At 36.8% G+C, this 10,485-nt stretch overlaps 1 protein-coding gene across 1 annotated transcript in view; it reads left to right on the forward strand.

Annotated features, from left to right (window-relative positions):
* The window catches only part of LOC107701862 (zinc finger protein 239-like), an 11,019-nt gene extending 4,749 nt beyond the window's left edge, over nucleotides 1-6,270 (forward strand). The window contains exons 3-5 of the mRNA XM_016504001.1: nucleotides 5,056-5,121; nucleotides 5,197-5,831; nucleotides 6,241-6,270. Coding sequence (XP_016359487.1) covers nucleotides 5,056-5,121; nucleotides 5,197-5,831; nucleotides 6,241-6,270 — 731 coding nt within the window. The remainder of the gene's footprint in view (nucleotides 1-5,055; nucleotides 5,122-5,196; nucleotides 5,832-6,240) is intronic.
* Nucleotides 6,271-10,485: the final 4,215 nt, after the last annotated feature.

The following is a 10,485-nucleotide window of genomic DNA, read 5'->3' on the forward strand; positions in this document are numbered from 1 at the left end:
TAATCTAATGAATAACTGATTTGTTAAATCAAATGAAAAATTGTGTTTTTGATTGGTCCAGACGCTACACTGCTTTAAGATCTTCTAGATGTTTTGTTCTTGGTATGAAAATGATCTGCTCTTTATTCCTCAAACAATGATGTACACTATGTGATCGTATTCCGGCAGTTTTATCTTCAAGTAACTTTGTCAATCCACTGCGGACTTTCCTATCTTCAGAAGAACCAGGAAAACCTCCAGCTCACTCCTAAAGAACTCATCAAGAACCTCCGTTGTCTACCGCATCAGGACTCTTGTTCAGAAATCGAAGCCAATGCAAGTAACCGCATTGGTTACTTACAACTATTTAGATGCGTGTTTAAGTTTGAGCCCCTTTTAAGGGGATTTTTGATTCTTTGATGATGTATGAAGGAAAGTTATTATTTTTTGGCCAGGAAAATAATCTTTCCTTGAATTGATAAATGATTATATTGTCTGCTCGGTGGATGGACAGATCAAATAATTGTAATCTTGATTCTGCTACAGTTAATTCTAAGATCTAATCTAAATATTTATTATTAATTATAACCAGTTATAATTAATTATAAATATTTCCCTTTTGAGCTAATTTGCTACATAGGGATGGAAATTACATTTTTATATTTGAGACATGGTAATTGTGCTACTTTGGGCTGTTTTTTTTTTTATTATTATTACTAGCATGGGCTTGGGATGCACAATTAAAATGATGTAATAGTTGTGACCTTCCATGATCATTCAGATATGATCAGGTGCAGTACTGACACTCTGTTAAGTCTGCATCAAATCAAGCACTCCGTAATCACAGGTAAACTGTCTGATCAGTCAGATGTTTGTCATGAGAAGTGCTCCACAAAACAGCTATGGTTTGCAGACATAAGAGTTGATGTGAAAAAATACATCTTTTGAATATATTGTGTGAACTCATTGCCCCGTTAGCTCAGAGAGCTTTATTTTCCCTCCTCAATAAGTTTTGTCAGTTGTTTTGTTTATTGGTCTAATTCTTGTTTCTTGGGTTGCATTGGATAGTCATTCAATTAATTCTCTTGTGCTCCGTTCCCCACTTTTGAATTATGTTGCATTGATAAGGAGTTATCACAAAGTAAGTCTGTTTAGTTGTGCTATCTTACAATGAATTTATAATAAATGTAGGTTAAAGTGTTGCCGATGTAACCAGTTAAAACTTGGACTGGCAATAAGGTCTTAAAATGTATGGAAAGAGTCTTAAAAAAGGTCTTAAAAGGTATTACATTTAACTCCATGATTCCTGTATATACCCTGAATGTCAAACTCATTCATTTACACCTTAACACAATAGTACAATGTTAAAAAGCCAACCAATGCCATGAGGCTAATTCAAAAAGTCAAGCTCTCAACAAGGTAAAGGGGGAGGTGTTGCTACAATTTATAACAATAGATGCATTGGGATCATATTCTCTATTAGGGTTAGACAACTCTATTGGGGTTAGACAACATGTGTCAGGACCTACTCATCCCAGATTTTACGCCTCTTAAGCACCAAATAACAATGACTTCAACAAAATATTGGGTTTTAAAAATGTGAATTTTATTTTTACAGACATTAAACATGAATAACATTTATTTGAATTTAAGTAGGATAACATTACATTAATTTCTTATCACTGAATTAACGATGATGTGCTTCTCTCTTTTGGTCAGAAAAAAAAAAGAAAACCTCTCGGTTCTCTTCAATCAGAAGTGTCAAATCTCTCTGAAATCACAATATTTACTCTTGTATATATGAATTCTAAGTATTTCTTCAATAAAGACATCAATAAACGAATGCTAATCACTCAGTAAAACTAAATGACCGTTCATTTTTTTAATATGTGTGTGCACGGCTTTATGTGGAAGTGTGCAGATCATAGGCGCGCAGTAAAGGAAGATAAACAAACCCCATGTTTATGATATGCTTTTCAGACGACACCTAACCTTGGCTTAATTTCAGCTATAAAGTTGGAATTATATTATCATTATAATGCGATTTGACTACTTTGATGTCTACACTTTATTTAAAGCTTATTTCAGACATTACATTCTGCAAAAATAGTTTATGATTTTAAAAAATACACATTTCAGCATTAGAATAATCAGAAACATCTGCAAAGTTTTAATTAGTTTACATGGTTATGACAACTAAAGATAACCTACTGGGAACGTTCCCTTTAGGTTATAAAAATAAAACCTAAAAATAACCTGCAGGGAAAGTTCTGGGAAGGTTTTCTTTAGGTTATAAAATTAAACCTAAAAATAACCTGCAGGGAACGTTCCTAGAATGTTCTTATTTGGTTCCCAACAAAATAACCAAATGGGAACGTTAGAGGAACGTTCTGTGTTTGTTGGGGTAAGCAGCAGGTGCACTTTTTGACCACAAAATACGGCACTACCATTTTTTTTTTAGAGATGCACCGATTGACCGGCCAGTGATCGCAATCGGCCGATTTTTCGTCAATCTCACGTCTTGCCGATTCCGAACCGATCCTTTTATTGCCAGTGGCACCGGCAATGACGTCACAGCCATGCGCACACTCACAGTCACGTGTTAACCTGTTTTAATACAGTCTATGGTGTAAACATGTCATTTCGTGTGAGAATTATTCTAATTTTAATTGCATTCAGTGTAAACGGCGACTGATAATGTATTTATGTCGTGCCAGATGAGGCTTTCACAGCCTGAGTGAGTGTGTGAGAGAGACAGCACACACAAAGTAACTGCGGTAGAAAAACAAAGATATTTACAAAATATGATTTAGTTAAGCAATATTATACAGCCATGATGTTTCCCCGAATATCAATATCAACACGATTGCGATGTGACACTGATTTTATACAATAGTATTTCAGTAAACAAGAAGTTAAAATGAAGAGACTTAGATTTTAGACAAAATATTGACTGTTTTTGCTCAATTTCGCTCTACAGTATAGAAATAGCTCCGATCAAAGCCACAGCAGAACTGTTGTGTGTCAGCAGTGTTTCGTTACTGAATTAATCCACGTTTTTGAATTAATCGAGTGAGTCAATGATTCAGTGGCCCATTCATAAGGACAGTCAATTGCCTCGTTTCTGAATGAATCAGCCATTTGAATTAATCGGTTGAATGAATTAATAAATGACTCGCTTGCCATTTGAGTCATGACTCACCTCACTTACGCACCATTTGCCGCCACCTACTGGTGGTTTAGTCATATTTAAAAGTATCATTGCAATTTTTTCAACATTTATTTGTATGTTTAAAAAAATATCCTCATCAAACTGTCTGTGTAAATGCATCTAATGCCACTTCAGATGCAGCTTCTGTTTGCTCAGCAGTGGAAAGATACAGTTTGTTAATACTAATTTCATTTGAATGGTAACAACTCTACTGTTTCTTATTATTCTAACTGAATTAATTGAAACAAAGTAAGAATTTGATGTGAAAGATGACACATTTAAAAAAAGTTAGGGAAAATGTATAAACAGTGGGAAATGACATCTGTCTTGTTATATACAGCAACTCAATTCTACCTCTTTCCAGTCACAGAGCACTTTGTTTTGAGAGTTGTTCAAGCGTTACTTAGTCCACATTGGGGGAATTATAATGTTGAATAATTTCCTTTATTATGTAAATAATTTTTTGCATTAAAAAAATAGATTTTTGTTTGTATATGCTGCGAATTATTGTTCTTAGAAAGAAAATCGGGATCAGCAAAATCGGTATCAGCAGGTCACACTTGCAAAAAAATAAAAAATAAATAAATCGGAAATCGAAATCGAACAAATTGCCACCTACTGGTGGTTTAGTCATATTTAAAAGTATCATTGCAATTTTTTCAACATTTATTTGTATGTTTAAAAAAATATGTAAAACATTAATCTTATAAAATTATTTATGCATTTGAAATTTTGCAGTGTAAATGCATTTATGGCACCTCATCCTCATCAAACTGTCTGTGTAAATGCATCTAATGCCACTTCAGATGCAGCTTCTGTTTGCTCAGCAGTGGAAAGATACAGTTTGTTAATACTAATTTCATTTGAATGGTAACAACTCTACTGTTTCTTATTATTCTAACTGAATTAATTGAAACAAAGTAAGAATTTAATGTGAAAGATGACACATTTAATAAGGTTGGGTTGGGGGGGAAATGACCATTTATAAACATAGTGGGAAATTACATCTGTTTTGTTACATACAGCAACTCATTTTAAGTGAACTATTTCTTTCTCTTCCCAGTCACAGAGCACTTTATTTTGAGAGTTGTTTAAGTGAGAGAAAATCTGTAACTTAGATTTTCCTGCGAGAAACACATGCTAAGTTGAATATTATTTAAGAATGCAATATAATTTTGTTCACGTACCGTCGTCGCTTTGTGTACCCCAGTTTGAAAATCACTGATTTAGATGAAGTTGCAAATAATGGGAGACACTTTTTCAACAAAATACATTAGATAATTGTATAGTTGATCAAACAAATGTATTAGTTCTCCCTATAGAAACATGGGATTTGTGCCTATAATGTTTTAAAAATAGTAATTTTAAGATCAATGTACCTATGTAATAGTTTATAAAAATACATCAGAATTACCTACATTTTGTATAGCAACTATCTACTTGACATCAGGTTTCACTTCATTTTTCTTTTTACGAGATACTGAAAATGACCAATTTTTTTAACTTTTTTATTTCAGAGCTGATTGAAAAAAACCAGGAGAATGAAGAATTGAGTGAAGTGGAAGAGAAAAATCACTTCAAAACTGGAGAAAAACTTTTGAGTTGCTCTCAAACCAAACAGAAAGATTTAAAGAAAAGAAGAGCCAAGAAATATTTCACCTGCACTCAGTGTGGAAAGAATTTCACACGCAAAAATGGTCTTGATGTTCACATGAGAGTTCATACTGCAGTGAAACTGCACAAATGTTCACACTGCGACAAGAGATTCAGTCGGTCAGGAATCCTGAAAACGCATGAAAGGATTCACAGCAGAGAGAAACCGTTCACTTGTGATCAGTGTGGTAAAATGTTTGTTTGTGCTGTAGTCCTGAAGAAGCACCAGAAAGTTCATACAAAGGAGAAGCCACGTTCAAGTGATTTGTGTGGAAAGAGTTTTTCATGTCTAAAAAAATTTTAAAAACATCAGAAAATGCATACTGGTGTGAGAGAGTACATGTGCTTTGAGATTCACTCTGGAGAAAAACCTTATAAGTGTTCACACTGTGACAAGAGATTTAGTCGGTCAGGAGACCTAAAAATGCATGAAAGGATCCACACTGGAGAAAAACTGCACACATGTGATCAGTGCGGGAAGAGTTTCACAATAAAAGGAAGCCTTACGGTACATATGAGAGTTCATACTGGAGAGAAACCGTTCGCTTGTGATCAATGTGGGAAGAGTTTTACACGATCATCAAGCCTTAACGTACACATGAACATCCACACTAGAGAGAAGCTGCACACATGTGATCAATGCAGCAAAACATTTATGTGGGCTTCAGTACTGAAGAAACACTTGAAAGTTCATACAAAGGAGAAGCCACATTCATGTAATTTGTGTGGAAAGAGTTTTTCACGTCTACAGTATTTGAAAGTACATCAGAAAACACATACTGGTCTGAAAGAGTACATGTGCTTTGAGTGTGAAAAAACTTTTACTTCAGCGAGCAGTTTAAAACTGCATGAGAGGATTCACACTGGAGAAAAACCTTACAAGTGTTCACACTGTGACAAGAGATTCAGTTGGTCAGGAGTCCTGAAAATACATGAGAGGATCCACACTGGAGAGAAACCGTATCCCTGCACTGCATGTGGGAAGTGTTTCAATAATTCATCTGCTCTACACAGACATACAACAAATAATCACAGTAAGTAGATCATCTTCAGATTCAGCACTTTCAGGTCTGATGTCGTGTCATCAAATGCGACACAATATTGCATCAAGCAATAAAATATAGTCTGGATAAATCTGTCCTAACCAAACATTAAAAGTGACATGACAAAGAAACATATAAAGTTTCACAATGAATAAAGTTTATCTTCATCTTCAAAACCTGCAGATTCAACTGTGAGATTTAATCAACTCGATGGAGTTCCTCCCCAAAGAACAATGTAAAAAAGATGTATTATTGTGTATCATTTTGCTTCATGATATAAATGATTTAATTGTGCTTTCATATGAGATTTATATTATGTTCAATTGTCTTATAATGCATATGTATCACTTGTAGTTTGCTTACTCTTTTATCAAGGGAAAGTAGAAGCTTTTTACAAACTGTTCTTGTTCAGGAAGCTGAAGAGGCTGTAACACTTTTAAGAGAGACTGAGATTTATTTTTTAACCTTTTTCACTGTTGTTTTTTTAAATGACTAGTTATTCTTCCACATATGGTGTATTCAGAAAACGCAGATGCAAGAAATACTGTCATGTAGCTTTGCAACTGATTGTTATTTGCTTCTCTTGTAAGAAAGGATGGGTATCTGAACCTGGTATTAAACAAGCCCTGGGCTAAAATCTGATGTGTCTTGAGGACTTTATGGCTGCTGTGTGCATGTGTCTGTTAAGTTCACATGACCGTAGTAATCCATTATTATAAGTTTCAACCACTGATCTATAATAGAGAACTAGATTGCTCATGACATAGAAGTGAAGCCGCCATATTGCTATTTATTAATATTTCCATATGTACATTCTGTTGAATTAATAGGAAATCATACGATTTTAATGAGAAAACATCACCTAAAAAGTCAGTGTTCTTATATCTTAAGTATTCCTGTACATTCTTACAACACAAACATCCTAAGCATGTAAATTTGGTTATTTGTTTAATATTGGGAATTTCCCTTGTGTATTAAAAAGTTATGTATTATATTCATAACAGTGAACATCAGATGAACATCATATGGATGAGATCCTAAACATATGTATTACAAATGACAAAGTGCACATTGTGAAATCTGAATAAAGTTTTATGCTGTTGTGGCAGAAGACCGAGGTTTTAAAGGGGTCATATAATGCGATTTCAATTTTTCCTTTCTCTTCGGAGTGTTACAAGCTCTTGGTGCATCCGTTGTTGTATTGTTGCTGCCGCCATGCCGTGGAGATGCTATGTTTCGTTGTGAAAGCGAAACTACTTTGTTTGGCCTTCCATAAGAGGACGATATCTCGTTCGTATTTATTTAATACATGAGTTTCACAATTTGAGTTGAATTACTGAAATAAATGAACTTTTCCACGACATTCTAATTTATTGAGATGCACCTGTACAGATTAAATAGCCTCTTTGATTACGTTGATTATCCCTTACTTATTCCTTGGTCTGTCTGAATACTGGATTCCAATTGGCTGGCAGGTATGCAGTAAAACCTTTTAGCCTAATGCACAGGTAGTTCCAAGTCAGTTTAATCATTGTTCTATATTAATGTGCTGCTTTAATTGATGCACACAAACCCACCAGAGTTGCCAAGTCCACGTATTGTATGTGACTTTGGGCTTCTTTTTTTGTAAAAATGCATGAAAAAATCCCGGGTCGCGGGTTGCCGTTTTTTTGGGCTTGTTTTAAAAAATATGGTTGCTTGTTAGGGAAATCTGACAAGCAACTTTATTTATGTTCGCCGTATTCTCCAATGCACTGATTGGCACTCTGTCTCCTCACAGTTAATAGCCAACCAGTGCAATAATATAAGTGCTGCAGCATAATTTGCCAAATGTTCCACCCCCTCTGTTATAAACTCACTATTTATATTGGATCAAACCACACAGACGCCTGATTGAACTTGCCATCATCTTTTACTCCCCCATCCTACGTGATGACGTCACTCCAATACACAACATCCCCCTCTACTTGAATATGAACTTACCCTATCTAACACATTCTCATTCACATTTGCTTACAACTCACAGATATAAGAACATTCAAGACATGTAACAACTTTTTTTCTTTTTCTTATCAGCTCTTCACAATTTTATAGAACATCCTCAATGCTTTTAAAACAAATACATTGAACCATGACATAACTCATTTGGGACCTTTTTTTTCTCTTTTAACTAACATAACCTTTAACGTCCTTGGAACCTATTCAACTTAAATGTCCTCTTTTTTTCAGTATTTGAATCTCATTAGTCACTCAATAACATAGTCTCTAAGTCTTTCAGGTAATTTGATTTGTCGCTGAGGCCTGCATGGTTTAGGAGTTTGTTCCTCTGTCTGAATTGTTTCACTGTTCATTTTGCATTCCTCTGCGATTCCTTTTTGTTCTTCATCTGAACTTGGCTCTTGAGCACATTTCATATCATGATTCACTGTTGGTGTTTCCATTGAATGAAACTTCTTGACGAATGTTGTGTTCCGAGCATATTTTGCTCCAGTGGGTGACTGAACAATAACACTGTTACCTTCTCTGTTTATGACTTTGTGAGGTGTACTGTGAAATGTTGTTGTGAACTTCTCTGTTTTGTCTTGCCTCACAAGCACTTGATCTCCAACCTCTATGTCAGATATCTTTGCATTCCGTCTGTTGTCTGTGTATATTTTGGCTTTTCCTTTTTGCTCTGCGTCCCTGTCTTGAGCTTCCAGGTCACTGTGGGGTGTTTCAATGTCTGGTAACTTTCCTCTTACCTTCCTCTGAAAAAGATGTTTTGCTGGGCTTTTGCCCGTTGTGGAGTGTTGTATGGATCTGTAGACAGTCACATACTTGCGTAGCTCTTTTCTCCAGTCCTTCAGCTTGGGCAATCTGTACTTGTTTCATCAGTGATGCATTTTATCTTTCCACTTCCCCATTTGCTTGCGCCCACTTTGGGGTTGTTTTAATGTGGTGGATTCCATTTTCCTGACAAAACGTTTGAAACTGACTGGGCTTGAATTGTAGCCCACAATCTGACCTGATTGTTAAGGGAAGTCCATGACGACAGAAATTGTCCTCCAAACTGTCAATCACTTTTTCTGCAGTTAGTAGCAGTACAGTAGTTTACCGAATAAGTGAGTTCCCCATCTATGCGTCACGGCGGTGGCGGTGGCTTTAATTTGGAGACATGGAAGACGGAATGAATTCTGTACGCAGGAGGAAGTTTGAGGTGGACTGCCACCGGACTAATAATCTTGGTGACAGTAAACGGGCCAATAAATTTGGGAGCAAGCTTATTACAGATGGTACGGAGAGGAATATTCTTAGATGAAAGCCACACTTTTTGACCAATGACGTAGACGGGAGACTTTGACCGGTGGCGATCGGCCTGGGCCTTGGTGCGCGACCCCACCCGGAGGATGGCTTCTCTAGCCGTCTTCCAGGTGCGGTGGCACCTCTGGACAAAGGCGTGGCCAGAGGGGACCGCGACTTCGGATTCCATACTCTGAAAAATAGGTGGCTGGTAACCTATGCTACACTCAAACGGAGATAGGCCCGCAGATGACACTGGTAAAGAATTGTGTGCATACTCCACCCATGAAAGTTGCTGACTCCAAGAGGATGGGTTCTGAGACACCAAACACCGCAACACGCGTTCCAAATCTTGGTTGGCCCTCTCCGTCTGACCATTACTCTGGGGATGGAACCCAGAAGAAAGACTAACAGTCGCCCCTAACAAACGACAAAATTCTTTCCAAAATTTGGAAACAAACTGAGGCTCCCTGTCAGAGACCACGTCCACCGGGAGGCCATGAATATGAAAGACGTGATCAATGACAGCAACCGTTGTTTCTCTGGCTGAGAGTATTTTGGGCAAAGCTGCAGCCGCAAGCAGGGCCGCATTAAGACCTCACTGGGCCCCCCGTCACAATAATGATATAGCTTAAAATAGGATTTTTATCCAATCAAAGTTTCATAATCATCATAATTCTTGTTACCAATTCCAATATCTAAAAAACAAACAAAAAAACTGGTAACCAAACAGTTTCTGTGCCCCAATGACTTCCATAATATAAAAAAAAAACACTATTGGAGTAAACAGAGACCAGAAACTTTCTGGTGGTTACGAATATTCTTCAAAATATCTTCTTTTATGTTGAGGAGAACGAAGTAAATTCAAATAAAATTCATACAGGTTCAGAACAACTTGAAACTGAGTAAATGATGACAGTATTTAAATTTTTGGGTGAACTATATCCCTTTAAAATCTCATAATATAATGCCAGGATCGCATAATAGCCAACTAGTACACATGCTTTATCTTTAACTATTAACGTTCATTTAGGACACAAATAACTGTTGACGAGGTCGGAGACAGGCATTTTGACACATAACTATGTGTGTTTGAACGTTTAAACACAAGGCGCGAAAAATAACTCCAGTCAGGCGCTGTACAAGCAACACTGCGGCGGCGGTATCAACTGAGCAGGGCACTGCTGCGGCGGCATCGAATTAAGCAGGGCACTGCGGCAGCAGTATCAAAATGAGCAGGGCACTGCGGCGGCAGTATCAAATGAGCCGGGCACTGCGGCGGCAGTATCAAATGAGCCGGGCACTGCGGCGGCAGTATCC

This window comes from Sinocyclocheilus anshuiensis, unplaced genomic scaffold (genome assembly GCF_001515605.1).
Source record: "Sinocyclocheilus anshuiensis isolate Anshui unplaced genomic scaffold, SAMN03320099.WGS_v1.1 scaffold430, whole genome shotgun sequence".
In the NCBI taxonomy this organism is placed as follows: domain Eukaryota; kingdom Metazoa; phylum Chordata; class Actinopteri; order Cypriniformes; family Cyprinidae; genus Sinocyclocheilus; species Sinocyclocheilus anshuiensis.